This window comes from Otolemur garnettii, unplaced genomic scaffold (genome assembly GCF_000181295.1).
Source record: "Otolemur garnettii isolate 467f Iridium unplaced genomic scaffold, OtoGar3 scaffold00124, whole genome shotgun sequence".
In the NCBI taxonomy this organism is placed as follows: domain Eukaryota; kingdom Metazoa; phylum Chordata; class Mammalia; order Primates; family Galagidae; genus Otolemur; species Otolemur garnettii.
The window spans coordinates 3,030,831-3,049,061 of record NW_003852519.1 but is presented as its reverse complement, the minus strand read 5'-3'; the positions used below and the strand labels follow the sequence as shown (position 1 = coordinate 3,049,061).

General features: G+C 35.9%; 1 protein-coding gene across 2 annotated transcripts in view; it reads right to left on the bottom strand.

The window, feature by feature from the left end:
* Positions 1-18,231, bottom strand: part of ATF7IP (activating transcription factor 7 interacting protein) — a 153,966-nt gene that overhangs the window by 131,255 nt on the left and 4,480 nt on the right. The window contains exon 1 of one of the 2 annotated variants that reach the window (XM_023517896.1): positions 2,561-3,054. The exons of the other annotated variant lie outside the window; for it this stretch is intronic. Within the exon in view, the coding sequence (XP_023373664.1) occupies positions 2,561-2,577 (17 nt within the window). The 5' untranslated portion in view covers positions 2,578-3,054. Of the gene's footprint in view, positions 1-2,560; positions 3,055-18,231 lie in introns of those variants that run through there. 2 annotated transcript variants of the gene reach the window in all.

Below are 18,231 nucleotides of genomic sequence, written 5' to 3'. Positions count from 1 at the left end.
AGGAAATTACTTCAGTGGCTGGGCACATAATGGGGTTCAGTAAAGAGGACTAGAGGAGACAGTGTCTACTCAAGCAAATTGCCCAATCTTCCGATTTTTAAGAGACAAGATATCAAGGTTTTTGTTATGTGAAATCTGACAACTTTAAATGTTAGCAACTAGAGAAATTGGGTAGTAGCTAAAGGATAAATATGTCTATTGGTTGCTAGTCTCTGGCCACCTCTGCCCTGAATTCAAGTCATCTCTTTATAGAAGTCATTTTCTCAAAGTATGTATGGAAGACTCAGCCTAACTAGAGCTAAAAGATTTATTCTACTCTTCTAATTCTGTAATGTCAACATTCTATATTGGCTTTACTTAATTAATAAATCTGCCACTACCCAGACACATCAAAGAATGGCTAATATAATAGAGTAGTACCACTCAAAAGACCAACATAAATTGCTCAACCTAGCTAGTTTTTCTCCAGCATTAAAGAATACTAAACCGAGTAGCTTGTTTATATAAAATTTTCTGAAGCCACAAAGAGCGGTTTCAAAATCCCAGCACTTTGGAAGGACAAAGTGGGAGCACCACTTGAGGCAAGTGATCAGCCTGGGAAACACAAGGAGAGTTACCTGATCTCTATGGGAAAAAAATTTTTGTTAATTTTTTTAAATGTTTGAGACACATATTTTAAACACTAGTATCTCCTCCTTGCCACCCCTGCCATCAAGATAGTGAGCTATTATTATAAGGATGAAAATGAGAGTAATTAAAGTCACAGCACACTCACTTCCTATGTCATACTTACTCCAAAGCATAAATTTACTGAAAGTAATGACTGATAGAATCCTTCACAAGCACTGATTGTTTGTTTTTTTTTCTTTTTCTCTTTTAGGGGCAAGTTCATATGACTGGATGACTTACATAAATTAATGTTCAGCTTATGAGAATCCATTACCTCATATAAGATAGTCATCATAACAACCTTAACTATGTATTAAGTTAATAAAAGTTAAAAAAAAAATGCTAAAAGCTGTTAAGCTGAGAAATGGACATTGATTAAGTTAGGAAATTTTACTATTTCATTTTAAAAAACAACAGTAACTAGCAACAAGTATAAACACAAGGTTGTCACAAAGGAGCAATTTTAAAGTCATGTACTTATAGATTTTATACTCTACCTTCATGAACATCAATAAAGAACAAAGATACATTCTAGAATAATTTCCAAACTTAATTCTGCATTGTCTTTGAAGCTACAGTTCTACAAATAAGTGAACTAGATCTGGACACTAATATATAACATTATAATTATCATATATGATCTCATTTCAAAGTTTTCTTCATCATAATAGCCTAATTGTTCTCGTTTTATTAAATGCACATGACAAGTGTTATAAACTTACACTGTAAAATAAATACACAACAATAAAATACCACATGTATGCCTTTTATATATTGGGGTCTTCTCTAAGAATTTAAGTTGCTGTTTGTTTAGAAAATTACTCTATTCAGAAAGTTCAGAACCTACTGTTCTATGTTATATAAGTCAGGGATATATTCACAATACTCTACTGTCAAAGCCAGAGGTGTGTACTACACCATTCAGAAAAAATTTTAATAAGCACTACAATTTAAGCATTTAGTTCTGCTACTTAAAGTTTTATGTGAATAAGAATTTCATTCTCCCACCTTTCTGGATAATCATGGACAATATCTCAATAAACATTTCTATTTCAGATCAATGTTAAGAAAGCTTTATGAAAATGTTGAAACTAAACTTATAAAAATATTTAGTTTTATTCCTCTTAAATATATGAGAGTAAACATTAATGAGATTAAAACGAATATAACAATATCAATTAACTAAGCCAATTGAGTACTTTAGCTCTGAAGGCACCTGAGTACACTACACATTAAAAACAGAGGTATCCAGGTCTGAACGTGAACTTACTTCTATATTCAAAATCTGAATCATAATGCCAATTTAAGCAAAGAGTAAATGAGAACAAAAAAAAAGCATTAAAAATGTAAAAGAATTGGATGCTAGAAGGCAGCAGCATAAGAACTGAAACCCATAATACCCCCCCCCAAAAAAGCTTATACTCAGTATTAAAAAAATTTCTAACTATGACTTACATAATTACCATATTCTCAAAAAGCTTCCAAACAATACCTCACAAAAACCAAGAAAACTTCGTACTCTGTGCAAAACAAGGCTTATTTATTATTTTTTTTAAAATCTACTCAAAAAATATATTGTTCTAATTTCTACAAATAAATACCAAACATACTCAAATATCCAACATAAAAGAGAATATTAAGTTAGTCAGGACCAGAAAAGCACTACTATGGTAATCAAATGTTCTAGCAATGACAGAACAGAAACTAGTAAGAAATTATAGGAATTTAACCTTTGACCTCACCATCCTATGTAGTGTTTCCACAATAGAGGTTTAAAGGTTCTAGCAAACATTTCAAGTTTTTAGCAAATAAACTCTAAGTTCGCCTTCCTATATGAACTCAGTTAAATTTAATGTTTTTTTATGTAAAGATAAAGAGTACTGGTTCTTACCTCTGGTCCTGATGCATGTGACAAGTCTCCTCACTGGCATACTTGCTGCCTAAGCAGCTACAAAGACCAGGTTAGCAGCCATTTTGAGACAGTTGCACAGTCTCAGTTGCACAAAAGTGTAATTAAGATGGCTGCAATGTGCACTCAAGAACTCACACATTGAAAACTCAGCTATGTATCAAAACCCTCCTCCCATTTTGTCACCCTGCAGGAAACTGAACACAGAGAGCAGCTAATGCATATACTGCAACAAACAATGCAGTTACTCAGGATACAGAAAAAGAAAAGCAAGCCAGTTTTGTAACAAAATGCCTGTGAATCCGGACTTGCAATACAGACTTTGAGCACATCCAGATCCCAGACAACTTGAAATCCATGCCACATATTAGTAGTGACAGAGATAGAGCCAAATCACACAGAGCAAACATCAGGGAATTTGCTTGAAAGAAAGCCTCCATTTCAGTCCAGAAAAAAAAAGTTAAACCCTGCTCAAGGCCTTTTTTTTTTTTTTTTTTACCTTTTATAATACTTTTATCATGAAAAGAATTTCAATTTTATAATTCTAGAAAATTAAGTTTATATCCCTAAGAATCAATTGATCAATTTAATTTCAATTTGTAGAAAGCTGAAGATTTTCTCCACAGAATCTAAACCCCAAAGTGCTCAAATCTAGCAGAATGGTTAAAGCCTACAATCAAAATTTTGAACACTAACAAGAGAGTCTTTACAACTAAGATGGCAACAAAGTTCATTTTGAATAATTTACCATAAAGATAAAAATTATTTCTTCTCTTCAGTAGTACAGATGGTCACAAACACTCATATTCCCAGGTGAGTGAGTGGTCTCAGGGCAAATTACACTTCATGCCCTGACACAGACCTCCTAACATTTTGATATGAGTGAAAAGCAAATAAAAATAAAGAATGTAGACACTCTGGGAAAAAATATTTTCTGAGAGGCAAGCTAGATAATGTAACAACTGCTTTAAGCACTGCATCAGAAAAAAAATTTATATCCAAGCCACATTAATTCTTCAAAAATACAACAGATTCTCTTCAGATTCTCTGAAGATGTCTCAAGCAAAGTCTATTCATTAAAAGCAAAATTTATAAACCAGAAAAGACTGAACAAGATAGTCGTTATGAGAGCACGGGAATCTAAGTTTAATTGCTGGAGGAGGGGGGCTGTACAAATAGCCAAAACACTTAGAGATACCTCATCAACAGCTTCTAACATTCTAGAAGCAGATTCTTTTTAAAGTCTGGCCCACAAAGATTTAAATTATGTAACACAGCCTCAAATGAATGATACCCCCTTCAAGTCTTCTCCTTTGTCTTCCCAAATACTTTGCCAAAGTTTATCTTGACGATTTTTCTCTTGCTCTAAATTTAGTCTAGCCAGGGAAAGTTGCTGGTTACATAGGTTGAACATGCCGAGTCCAAAAATCGATAATGCTCCAATGAGTGTTTCCTTTGAGCATCATCTTGGTGTTCAAAAATTTTGAAAGTTAGAGTATTTTGGATTTCACATTTTCAGATTTAAGATGTGCAAATATTATCAATTCTGTAAAAATATCCACAATAGGAAACACTTCTGGTCCGGACATTTCAGATAAAGGATACTCAACCTGCAGTAGCTATAATTAGCTACCTTTCACCTAATTAGGATTTCAAAATAAGAGATATAATGTCCCATCATTGTACCCTTTCTCTTCCAGCCACTACAGTTATCTTCCTAACAATTTGCTAAATTTTCTCCACTATACAAGACATATAAGTCAAATCAATAAATATGCTGATTGCCTACTACAAGAAGCAGCTTTGCAAGACAAAGTAGTACATTAATATATATCAAGCCCTCAGATAAGTTTTATATATATTTTAATTATCACACTAACACTGAAGATAAAAGTTTTCCGCAATTTGTGATAGAGACAACAGGTTAAGGTTAAATAACCTTATGAAACTGGTAAGAGCTAAAATATAACCCCAACTACACTCAGCCCCCAACCAGAAAGCTTTATCCATTCCTTCACATGTTAGTTCTATTTCTGTGTCTAGTAGAAACAGTTTAGGAAAGGATGATGATTCTGCTGTTACTCAAATAATTAACTAGTGCCACTGCTAACAACTTTCACTCTATGTCCCAAGACAACTATTCTAGTTTACCTGATAAATCCTACTCATGATTTAAACTATGCTATCTTTTTTTTTTTTTAAGAGACAGAGTCTCACTCTGTCGCCCTCAGTAGAGTGCCATAGCATCACAGCTCACAGCAACCTCCAACTCTTGGGCTTAAGCAATTCTCTTGCCTCGGCCTCCAGAGTAGCTGGGACTACAGGCACCCACCACAATACCCAGCTATTTGTTGTTGCAGTTGCCACTGCTGCGTTTAGCTAGCCTGGGCTGGGTTCAAACCTGCCACCCTAGGTATATGGGGCCGGCACCCTACCCACTGAGCCACAGGTACCACCCACTATGCTATCTTAATCACTGATGATCCTTTCCTTAGTTTCTTTTCTCCTTACTATGCCCATTCCCAAACCAGGTATAATTGCTATCTTAAGATCTTTTATGCATATCATCATTACACTTACCATATTACATAAGTTATATCTTTATACATGTAATAATATTTCTATAAGATTAGAAATCACATCTCAATTCATTTTCCATTTGCTTCCATAGTGTGAAAGACATTTACTCAATAGATGGTGAGCTGAAATTAATTCCCAGTGTTTTTGTTTTTACCACAAAAATTTCAGAAAATTCTACATCTTTAGGAACCTGCACTTTTAGGATCTCAACTCTTACTTTCTAGGAAGAAGAATCAACTAATAAGTCAATTAAGCTTTTAGTCTTGACTTAAAACAATCTGCACTTGGAAAAGATGGAAAAAATATTTTTTGTATGGCACTTTTCAGTTTTTAGAATGTTTTTATAGACACTACACAAGAGCTATTATGTGCTTAGAATAGCTGAACTCTGCAAAAGTCTATAGGAAACTACAGAACACAATTACAGTAGAATTACTAAAAGTTGACCAGTTAAGAGACTGTAACAAACTCATCAGCATACAGAGGTGGTCAACATAAGGAACTAGGCCTACTGTACTGATATGTATGTGTAGTGCATATCAAGTCTATGAAATTTGTATTCCCTTTTTTTCATTTATTTATTTATTTATTTATTTATTTATTTTGGAGATAGTGTCAAGCTGTTGCCCTGGGTAGAGTCCTATGGCGTCATAACTCAAAGCAATGTCTGACTCTTGAGCTCAAGAAATCCTCTTGCTTCAGTTTTTTTCTATTTCAGTAGAGACAGGGGTCTCCCTTTTGCTCAGGCTGGTCTCAAAATTGTGAACTCAAATCCACCCACCTCAGCCTCCCAGAGTGCTAGGATTACAGGCATGAGCCGCTGTGCCTGCCTAGCCTATATTCACTTTTAAATTTTATTAACATTACTATAGAATGTAGGATGCAGCTTGACTATATGTCACAGATTATCTTGCAAGAAATTTGCTTTTGGTAGAGTCATCTGTAATAGGGCCAATAACTCTTTATACATATACATAGGATAGTATAGTATACATAGTATAGTATATATATTTGGAAATAATTTCTTTTTTCATCTAGTTCTCACTGTGCAGAGAAACAATTTCTAATGTCAGATAAGCACTTCCATAGCTATCCAATGTTTTATCTCTTCCTAATTAAAAACTAGCACTTCATAAAATTTCTTCATTTCACTCTCACAAGGACCATCTAAAATAAAAGTGCTACAATCTGCAATTTTTATAAACAGAGAATTTAATCATTTTCTGGGAGTCATGAATAGCAATGGAGAAAAAACCTAAAAGATAATTAATAGTAATCAACTATCACATCTTTTATCACATTATTTGAAAACTTTCCATATGGAAATGCCATGGAACTTAAAAGTTTTGCTATATTTGGTATGAAGTACATACAGGCTTCTAACATGAAAGATAAAGACCAAACAAAATACACAAAGCAATAGACTATGTGGGAATAAGAAAACTTCAAAAAAAAAAAAAAAAGAAAAGAAACTAATTGACACAGAAAAGATATTGCATTCTCAAGTCAAGAACAGAATATTACTGGCAAGAAATGAAAAACAAAAATTAAGAACATGATAGAAAAAATAAAATTCAATTTCAGAAAGACTGTATAATGATAAAAGTTGAAGAAGTCTAACTTAGCAAAAAGACAAAATTTTAAAGAGAAAAATATATAATTGGAGTATCCATCCAGAAATTCAAATTGGAATGACAATAGCAAAAGGACATCACCAATGAAGTTATGTAGAAAAACTTTTCAGAACTGAAGGGCAAGTTCACAGACCAAAAGAACCCAATAAAGGCCAAAAGACAGTAATAATAGGATCCACATCAATGCACGATGCAATGAAGTTACAGAACACTGGAGACTAATGAATTCTATGAGCTTCCTCCACTCAGAGAGGAAATCAAAAATAAAAATGGCTTCAGATTTCCCAGTAGTAATTAAAAAACGCAAGAAGATAAAACAGAGTAGTACTGGTGAAATTTCCTTTAAAATTCTAAAGGAAAATAATTTTAAGCTAGAGTTCTATACCCAGCCAAACTATCGATCAAGCATTAAAAATATAGAATGACTTTTTTTTCAAACATACATGGTATTTAAAAAATATACTTCCCAAGTACTCTTTCTCAAAACTACTAGAGAATGTGGCCCCCTCCCCACAAAGATAGAATAAGTCAATAAAAAGACATGGCATGTGGAACACAAGGGTCCTAGAAGATGGGAGAAGAAACTCCACAAGAGTGAATAAAATTCTAAGGATGACATTCCATATACAAGACATGGAAAGCAACTAGGCCAGACTGGAGCAACGATACTCAAAAAACAAATATGAGGCTAGCACAATGGCTCACACCTGTAACCTGAGTACTTTGGATGGCCTGGAGTTCTAGACCAGCCTGGGCAAGATAGTGAGATATCACCTCTTTTATTTAATTCTTAAAAGAATTAACCGGTTATGGTGGCATGCACCTGTTATCTTAGTTACTCAGAAGGCTGAGGGAGGAGGATTGCTTGAACCCAGGTTTTTAGGTTACAATGTGCTCTAATGTTGCTACTACCCTCCAGCCTTGGCAAATGACCAAGGCCCCATCTCAGAAGAAAAAAAAAAAAAGAAAGAAGGAATGAGAAAAGAAACAAGCATAAGTCAACATCATTGCTGCTACTGTTCCTAAGGAAATAAATTTCTTCCAAATTAATTCTTCTAAGTAAATAGCAAAAGATCCTTAGTAAAGAACTGTACCAAATCATCTTAACTATTACTATTGTATGGAAGAGGCTCACAAATGCAGGTATCCCAGTAGAAAGTTGACATCTTCCTCATAAGTCAACAACTATCATAAACTGTATCAAGGAAATGAGTCAAGATTTTTATCAATCTGTTGTGCAGATCAGTCTAATCTGTGTAAGTAATAACTTAATACAAGATTAAATGGGAATTTCCTGGGACTAAATGAATGATTTAATTATGATTAATATTTTATTTGTAATAGTCATAACACAAAAATTTTCTTCTTAATCTATCTCTGATCCCCAATTTAACATTCTATATATGCAGTAATTTAGATAATAACTTGATTGAGCCAATATCCTCAGAATTCAAATATCCCATAAAAGTTCTTGATATTTTCTTGATATTTCATGAAAGAAAATATCTCATGAAAGCTCTTAATATAGGTTATTAGGCAATAAACTACCAGAAACATTTAAGAATGATTCTGTACAAAAATACAGAATATACTGAATATCTTTGTCTAAAACAGTGTTTTTCAACCTTTTTTATCTCACAGCACACTTGAACCTATAGTCAAACTTCCATGGCACACTTAAATTATGTTGATTTAAAAAAAAAGAGTTGAAAAAAAGAACTTACTGTGCTTTGAACATCTTTCAAAAGTAATTTAATTAATGATCTTTAAAATTTTTCACTGCACACCTAAAATCCTCTCACAGCACAGCAGCCGAAAATCACTGGTCTAGAAACTTATCAATACAATAATTATTATATGAAACATAAGAACTAACTCTTTTTGCTTTGTATGAATCAAAAAAAACTGTTTTCCCTCCTATCGGAATAAAATTAGATAAGTCAAATTTGTGACCATGACCACACCAGAAATTTGAGATTTAAACACAAATCTCTTTTAATTAGGTATGACAAGGAACAAGGACTTCGTTTCAAATGTAGAGTTGATGCCTACTGAGTCCTCATAGGAAATCAATTTAGTATCTCTTCTATAGCTTATGGATTACAAGCTTTAAAGGAATAAAGAACACTGCTTCCTGACAGACCAGAACAAACACTGACAAAACACGGAAATTTCAGAGAACTAAGATATCCTACAATTATAGGTACTGCAGATGAATGCTGATTGAGATAAATCAGGTGGATCGTCATTCCTAATTGTGTAGACAAGCTGACAAATTATAACAATTATAAAACATCCAAACAGAAGTTAAACTCTTCTTACCCCCATGTCAAACTCACAGGTTTATCTACAATAGAAAGGAATTTCCAAATTAATCAGTTAGCTCATTAGACCTATATGAATTAAATGGCCAAATAAACATCAAAATATATCGAATCAGAAAAATCACTGAACTTAAGCAGCGGCACCCATAGCACAATGGGTAGGGCACCAGCCACATATACTGGGGCTGGGAGGTTTGAACCCAGCCAAGGCCTGCTAAATAACAATGACAACTACAACAAAAAAATAGCCAGGCATTGTGGTGGGTGCCTGTAGTCCCAGCTACTTGAGACGCTAAGGCAAGAGAATGGCTTACGCCCAAGAGTTTGAGGTTGCTGTGAGCTATGACACCACAGCAGTCTACCCAGGGTGACAGCTTGAGACTTTGCCTCAAACAAGAAAAAAAAGAAAGAGGCTCGGTGCCTGTGGCTCAAGCGGCTAAGGCGCCAGCCACATACACCTAAGGTGGCGGGTTTGAATCCAGCCCAGGCCTGCCAAAACAACAATCATGGCTGCAACCAAAATATAGCCGGGCGCTGTGGTGGGCGCCTGTGGTCCCAGCTACTTGGGAGGCTGAGGCAGGAGACTAGCTTGAGCCCAGGAGTTGGAGGTTGCTGTGAGCTGTAATGCCACGGCACTCTACCTAGGGGGATAGCTTGAGGCTCTGTCTCAAAAAAAAAAAAAAAAAATCACTAAACTTATACAGATAAATCTGTGCCATTTAGAGATAGAAGTTCAATTACAAAAGGAGGTTATAGGGGAAAAATGGCATTTTGCTTTGCCTGAAAATGTTGAATATGTCCAGTGAGAGATGTAAGAGAAAAAAGAGGTGGTGAATATTCCTGTGTGGACCTAGTCCCCAAAATAAATTACTTTATCCCTATCTCTGGCAATGACAACTGTCTGAAGAAATGTGACACCCCTGGCAGATACAATTAATGTGAGAAAAATGGCTGTTTTTCTACCATAAAGAGGCTTACTGTAAATTTAGTACATTTAGTAATCTTGTGGGGTTTTTTACTTTTAAATACCTATTTGTTTTTTATTTAATGAGTTGGTCCTAAAACTGGTCTCCTTCGCAAATCTTTACAAATAAACTACCTTTCTTTCTTTTTTTTTTTTTGAGACAGAGCCTCAAGCTGTCACCCTGGGTAGAGAGCCATGACATCACAGCTCACAGCAACCTCCAACTCCTAGGCTCAAGTGATTCTTCTGCCTCAGCCTCCCAAGTAGCTGGGACTACAGGCGTCTGCCACAACGCCCGGCTATTTTTTGGTTGCAGCCATCATTGTTGTTTGGCAGCCCGGGCTGGATTCAAACTCGCCAGCTCAGGTGGCAGTATGTAGCAGACGCCTTAGCCGCTTGAGCCACAGGCGCTGAGCCTAAACTACTTTCTAAATGCTTATTTTCTTGCCTAGTGAGTGGAATTATCAAACCTACTTTTCTAAATTACTTTTTAAAATACATTTAAATCCTAGCTCCAGAAATCACAATTGTTTTCTAAAAATCTCCCTGCACTGCAGGGCTCCCTGTACATAGTTGCCTCAACTGATTCACCACCTGACTGAAGCTAGAGAAATGTGTGAGGCATGAATGCTAAGAACTTTATATATCTAATCTTGTTTAACCCTCACAACAATACTACCAAGAAGGTATATGGTAACCCCATGTGAAAGATAAAGAATACTGCTAGAAGATGCTGACTGCCAAGGTCCCAATTCAAAACTACTATTGTTTTACTTTACTGTATAACTAAACTGGTTTTAGGAAAATCTTGCATCTTTTCTTGTTCTTCCTTTCTTTTTTCATTTATTTAAGTTTGTTTTATTTTCCAACGTTTAAATTACTTAAAATAAGTTAGTGGGTGAAAATGAGAATTATACAAACTTAAAACATAAAATAATTATATCAAGGCTGGGGGATAGTGACTAAGCCTATAATCCTAGCACGCTGAGAAGCTGAGGCAGGTAGATTGCCTGAGCTCAGGAGTTCAAGACTAGCCTAAGCAAGAACAAGATCCTGTCTCTACTAAAAACAGAAAAACTACCCAGGCATTGTGACAGGTGCCTGTAGTCCTAGCTACTCAAGAGGCTGAGGCAAGATGATTGCTCGAACCCAGTTTGAGGTTGGGGTGAGGTATGATGCCAGTCCAGTCTACCCAGGGTGACAGAGTGAGATTCTGGTCTCAAAAAAATATTATTACATCAATCAAATATTTTCCTCAAATCTTTATTGGCTGGTGTGTGTGTGTATTTTTTTTTTCATATTCTCCAGAGTCATATTTTAGGAACTTTTTAGTAAAAAACCAAAGCTGTTTCTTTGTTTTCTTCATTTTCTTTTTCTTAATGAATGACACTGAAGTTTTTTCCTAAAGTTGATTTACTATAATTGTTCAAATGTAAAGTGACTGTCAAATCTTTTGACTCTTTATCTAGTAGATGCTTGCCAATTAAATTACACATTTTTTAAAAGTTCTGAAATAAGCAGAGGAGTTAAAGGAATTAGAGTATCATACTCCCTTTTTTTTGTATCTCCACCTAAAATGAAGATTCTATCCTTTCAATAACCAAATATTAATTGAATATTAAGGCAGGCTCAATGGAAAGCAATCTTATACTTTTCATAGGGGTCTTATCAGATCTAATTACAAAGAATTTTTCTTTAAAATGGGACATTTGGGATGGCGCCTGTGGCTCAGCAAGTAGGGTGCCGTCCCCATATACCAAGGATGGCAGGTTCAAACCTGGCCCAGACCAAACTGCAACAACAACAAGAAAAAAAAAACAGCCGGGCGTTGTGGAGGGTGCCTGTAGTCCCAGCTACTTGGGAGGCTGAGGCAAGAGAATCACCTAAGCCCAGGAGTTGGAGGTTGCTGTGAGTTGTGACTCCATAGCAGTCTATCAAGGGTGACATAATGAGACTCTGTCTCTACAAAAAAAAAAAAAAAGGGACATTTGTAAGATTCAGCAATAAAATATGGTTCCTAACCCCTGGAGGCTTATAAGCACTATGCAAAACATAAAAGTGGAAAGGAATAAATGATTTTAAAAGAGATACAAAATAAAACAAAGAGAAATTAAAGAACTTCCAGAGAATAACGACATCCTTTATTGGGCATATTATATAAGGTACCATGGCAGCAATGAATCCCACTTACAAAAATCAAGGTTTTATTATTTAGAATTCTCCCAAACTACTACCTTCTTTCTCACCTTTGAGATTTTAAACATGCTTTACTAGTGCATAAACAACCCGTTACTATTAATATTCTTCTAGTTCATCCCTTAAAATGAAACTCCTCTAGGAAAATTTCCTTGATCTCTCCCCAGTAGTCTCACTTTCTGTGCCCTACACAAATATACACTGTTTCACTTACTATGTTCTCCAAAAAGCAATTTAATTATTGACTTATTAATCAAGAAATTTTGCTTATATACAGAGAATTTACAACCGCAAACTTTTTACCTGTGCGTATTACAAGGCCCTTAAAAATCACATTTTCCACCATGAAGATATATATTTTATGCATATACAGTAGAACTTCTGTAATTTGACCACCCGGGGGGCTGTAACAAACTGGTTAACATACAGAAGTAGTCAATACAATGAACTAGACCTACTATACTGATAAATATATGCGGTACATGCCTGGTCCATGAAAATAAGGTCAATCTAGGTGGTGTCCGCAGCCCAGTGGGTAGGGCACTGGCCACGTACACCAAGGCAGGCAGGTTCAAACCCAGATCCAGCTTGCTAAACAACAATGACAACTGCAACAACAACAAAAAAGCCAGGCGATGTGGCAGGTGTCTATGGTCCCAGCTACATGGGAGGCTGAGGCAAAAGTATCGCTTAAACCCAAGAGTCTGAGGTTGTTGTGAACTGTGATGCCATGGCACTCTACCAAGGGTGACAAAGTGAGACTCTGTCTCAAAAAAGAACAAAAAAATTTGGTCAATTTAAGGAAGTGGTCAATGTAGGGAGATGGTCAACTATGGAAATTCTATTGTAGGTATATAATACAAGAAAAATAAGCTGGACAATACAAACACTAAACTCAACTTTGAGTCTAAAATAAGCAATTCAAACAACTGTCACTCTATCCACAATTCTTCTAAATTAGGCAAGTTAACTTGCGAAGGTCAAAAATACTTCACAGAATTTTAAATATTAAAAATTCCAGTTCTTCCAAAACTTACCATGATTTAATATTTATAAAGGCAAGCAGAGAAAAAACAAATTCTATCAAATAAGATAAATATTTATAATAACTAGGGCCCTCTTCCACAAATCATAAAGGTCCAAAAATACCACTTCAAAAGTAGATAAACAAGAGTTATACCATACCTGAAACTAACTCTGAAAACAGAGAACCAATTTTTAGTATTCAATTATGAATTACTTTGAGAGACCACTTCTCTAGTTTCCTTACATAGAAAAAATTCTATTCATTAATATCCATTTTAAAAAATGCTCTAATTTGGGTGGCACCTGTGGCTCAGTGAGTAGGGCGCTGGCCCCATTTACCGAGGGTGGCAGGTTCAAACCTGGCCCTGGCCAAACCACAACAAAAAAATAGCCAGGCGAGCTCCTGTAGTCCCAGCTACTCGGGAGGCTGAGGAAAGAGAAATCACCTAAGCCCAGGAGTTGGAGGTTGCTGTGAGCCATGTGACGCTGCCACAGCACTCTATCAAGGGTGATAAAGTGAGACTTTGTCTCTAAAAATATATATATATATATGCTCTAATTTTAGCGGAGTACTCTAATTTTAGCTCTAATTTAGCTAGATTATCCATCTAGACACTACATTTCCCATGCTTCCCTTCCCAGATAAATATGTCCCAATGACTAAGTGATCATCCATAAAACATGAGTCAAGTGATATGTGCCACTTCCATATCATGCTTTCAAAAGAATGAGTATACACTCCTATTGCCCTTTCTCCCTTGCCCCTGGCTAGTGAGATGGAAGCTGTATGATGAGATGGAAGCAAAACCAACTTTCGACTCAAAACTGTCTTACTTTGGGGCTCAGCACCTGTAGCGCAGCAGCTAAGGCACCAACTGCACACACTGCAGCTGGCAGGTTCAAATCCAGTCCGAGCCTACCAAACAATGATGACAACTACAACCAAAAACTAGCTGGGTATTGTGACAGGCACCTATAGTCCCAGATGCTTGGGAGGCTAAGGCAGGAGAATCACTTGAGCCCAGGAGTTAGAGGTTGCTGTGAGCTGTGATGTCACAGCACTCTACCCAAGGCGACAGCTCTGTTCCAAAAAAACAAAACAAAACTGTCTGTCTTTGCATTTTTACAGGAGAGACAATACTTATCATCTTTACACAATAGTAATGGAGTCTCTAATACTGCAGCAACATAGCCTTAAAACCAATTTACTTTTGACAGTTACTACTTAAAATAAAATAAAGAACAGAAATTCAAAAGTGGTCCTTCCTTTCCCGTCCATGCCTTTTCACATTTCTTCCTTTTCTTAAGGCATTCTATCTAATAGATAACAGGACAGATATATTCTTAAAGTATTAAGAATACCTTAAGCCTTATTTGGAAATGAGTTGCAGTCACTTTTTATTGTTCTATAAAACTCCTTTTCTCCTGCAACAGTAGATTCCCTCCCCATCTTCTAAGTTTATCTTTCTATAAAATGGAAGGCATTACTGTTGAGAATTACTGACCCAAAGAGAGATCCTGTTGTGGTTTTGACAGTTCTGAGAATCACTATGCTAACATACAATAAAAATTTCTTACTAGAATATAATTAATGCCATGGAGCGATGGACACATAATTTCTATGTAATTGCCAAGATGAAAGTTCTCCAAAGTAGTACAGGGGTTATACAAACAAAAGGAAAAAGGATACAAGAAGGAATTATGACATAAGACACCGTAGCTCATGCCTATAATCCTAGCACTCTGGAAGGCCAAAGTGAGTGGATTGCCTCAGCTCACAGTTTCAGACCAGCCTGAGCCAGAGCAAGACCTCATCTCTAAAAATAGCTGGGCTTTGTAGTGGACACCTGTAGTCTCAGCTACTTCAGAGGCTGAGGCAAGAGAATTGCTTGAGCCTAAGAGTTTGAGGTTGTTGTGAGCTATGATGCCACAGCACTCTACCAAGGATGGCAAAGTGAGACTATCTCAAAAAAAAAAAAGGCATTTTGACACTACTATCCTACATTACCATCAGAGAAAGGGGTCCTTTCTTCCAAACTAGGGGTATACAGCTAATTATTCCCAGTTCTTAGATACAAAATAACATAAAATATTTATTATAATCTGAGCAATGGAAAATTGTAGTCATTAATAAACATTTCAGATGGCAAAGTTAATAAGTGATCTTCACTTCCCAGATGTTCATATTTGTTATAGATCCAATTACAAAGACTCAGAAAAGCACTATTAACTGTACCCTTAGGCCTCTCACACTTTTTCTTAAAGGTAACCAAGGAAATGCCCGAGTCATTTTCTTAAAGATTCTAAAATCCAAATGATCAAAATTGAAAACTGACAACACTCACAACATACAAACAGACACTAATAGCCCTGGTCCTCTCATTGTCAGAAGACTGAAAACATTCCACAGCACTCATTCTCTGTCACCAATACAAAATGGTTTCCACTATACAACCTAAAACATATATAAACAAAGCTTAATTTTGTGAATTCACATCTCTCTTTTGAAAAAATTAAAATGCTAGAGAAACTCATGATTTACTCTGTGGATGGCAGGACAATCTGAGAACATCACAAAGCAATGTTCAAATAGTTGTGGGCTCTCAAAACATAAAGTCAAATGAACACAAATTTTTAAAAAACAGCTCCACTAACGGATAGGCAACTTACCAGAAGTAAGAAAAGTTCTCAACTAAGGACACAGGTCACACACAAAAAAATTAAGTAACTAAACTTATAAGACTCAAAGACAGGAATTTTTCATTAATAAGGATAAAATGCTGGGGCCAGGTGCAGTGGCTCACACCTGTAATCTTAGCACCTGAGAGGCCAAGGTGGGCAGATCACCTGCACTCACAGGCTCCAGACCAGCCTGAGCAAGAGTAAGACACCTTCCCCCCAAAAAACAAAATATCTGGGCCTTTTGGCAGGCACCTATAGAGGCTGAGGCAAGAGAACTGCTTGAGCCCAAGAGTTCGAGGTTGTCGTGAGCTATGACACCACAACACTCTACCGAGGGTGACAAAGTGAGACTCTAACTCAAAAAAAAAAAAGGATAAAATACTTACGTCAATAATATCTTAATATTTGGTATCTATTTCCTAGATTTTTTTCATAAAGCCAACAGTATTTTATTATTTGACTTCTATATTCTGTATTTTCTTGACTTCTATTTTTCATGCCTTCTAATTTTGAAGTTAAAGAACTTCAAAAAAAATGACATTTTGGCAATAACCTAAGTCTTTCCTGAACCCATTCTTAAAAGATAATCAAAGCAGAATTACAACTGAAATACATTCCTATTAATCAAGATCATATTTTCCACCACAGTCAGCATAAAGGAGAGACTGAATGGAGAATAAATTTATACTAATAATTAGAAAAATATCCTTATGAGGAAAATAATAATTTAATGCTAGCAAGAAAACTAAAATGAAAGATTTTTATATTTACTATGAAATTAAGCTCCATCCTGGCCAGAATAGGAATTAGATGACTTTTCAAATTTCCTCCATTTAAAAAATAATAATTGTCTTATGTTTAACAACAACAAAAAAAATCGGTTTCAAATACTAAACTTACTAAACCTGTTTCCCATTTCTAACTTCATATTGGCACTACTTTCATGTCACCATGGACCAAAACAGATTAAAAACAGAAACGTCATCTTGTATCCTCTCCTAAGACAGACATCCTTATTAACATTCTACCATGACCAGGAAACCAGTAAAATAATATCTTATTGAAATAAATATCACAAATTTTCTCAGTTCCTAAAAATATTTTGAGAGTCTATAAGAATAACAAAAAGCAAACAGTATAGAGATATAAGTTCACCCTAATTTGAGTTTGATAAAATTATAAACAAACCACTAATTACTTTTTTTAAAATTTAACCTAAAGTTCATCTGCAAAAACACAGATGATTAGCTAAGAAAACTATGAAATGGAATTAAGTAGGTCCTGCATTTTATATAGCATACAGCACTACAGACATACATTTATACAGTGTTATAGGCCTACGGCAAAAAAAGGAACACAGTAAGCTATTAAGAATAAGTCCCAGATACGGTGGTTATTTACCTGATTATAGATTTTATATTATAAATTATTTTAAGAATTTAATGTAATCTATAATGTTTCCCCCAGAAAAATGCACATATGCTAACATAAAATTATCTGCATTAAAAGATCCATGGAACACTTAAGCTTATATACAATCCTTAGGGGCTAACAGACTCCAACTTAAATATCCCTAGTAAGTGGACTATAATTGCTTGCTCAAACCTAACATGTAAGTTATGATAAACGAAACAACCAAACCAATAAGAAATGGGCTCAGTGCCTGTTGCACAGTGGTTATGGCACTGGCCACATACCCCTGGGGGCTGGCAGGTTCCATCTGGCCCCCAGGCCTGCTAAACAATAATGGCAACTGCAACAAAAAAAATAGCCGAGCGTTATGGCGGGTGCCTGTAGTCACAGCTACCTGAGAGGCTGAGGCAAGAGAATCACTTAAGTCCAAGAGTTTGAGGTTGCTGTGAGCTGTGACGCCATGACACCCTATTGAGGATGACATAGAGAGACTCTGTCTCAAAAAAAAAAAGGCAGTAAGAAATGGATCATCCTAGCACTCTGGGAGACCCAGGGAAGCCAAGGCAGGTGGATTGCCCTGAGCTCACAGGTTAGAGACCAGCCTGAGCAAGAGCAAGACCCCATCTCTAAAAAAGAAAAAAAAATAGCGGGGCGTTATGGTAGGCACCTGTAGTCCCAGCTACTCGGGAGGCTGAGGCAAGAGAATCGCTTGGGCCCAAGAGTTTGAGGTTGCTGTGAGCTCTGACACCACAGCACTCTACCAAGGGTGACAAAATGAGATTCTGTTTCAAAAAAAAAAAAGAAAGAAAGAAAAAGAAATGGGCTCAGCACATG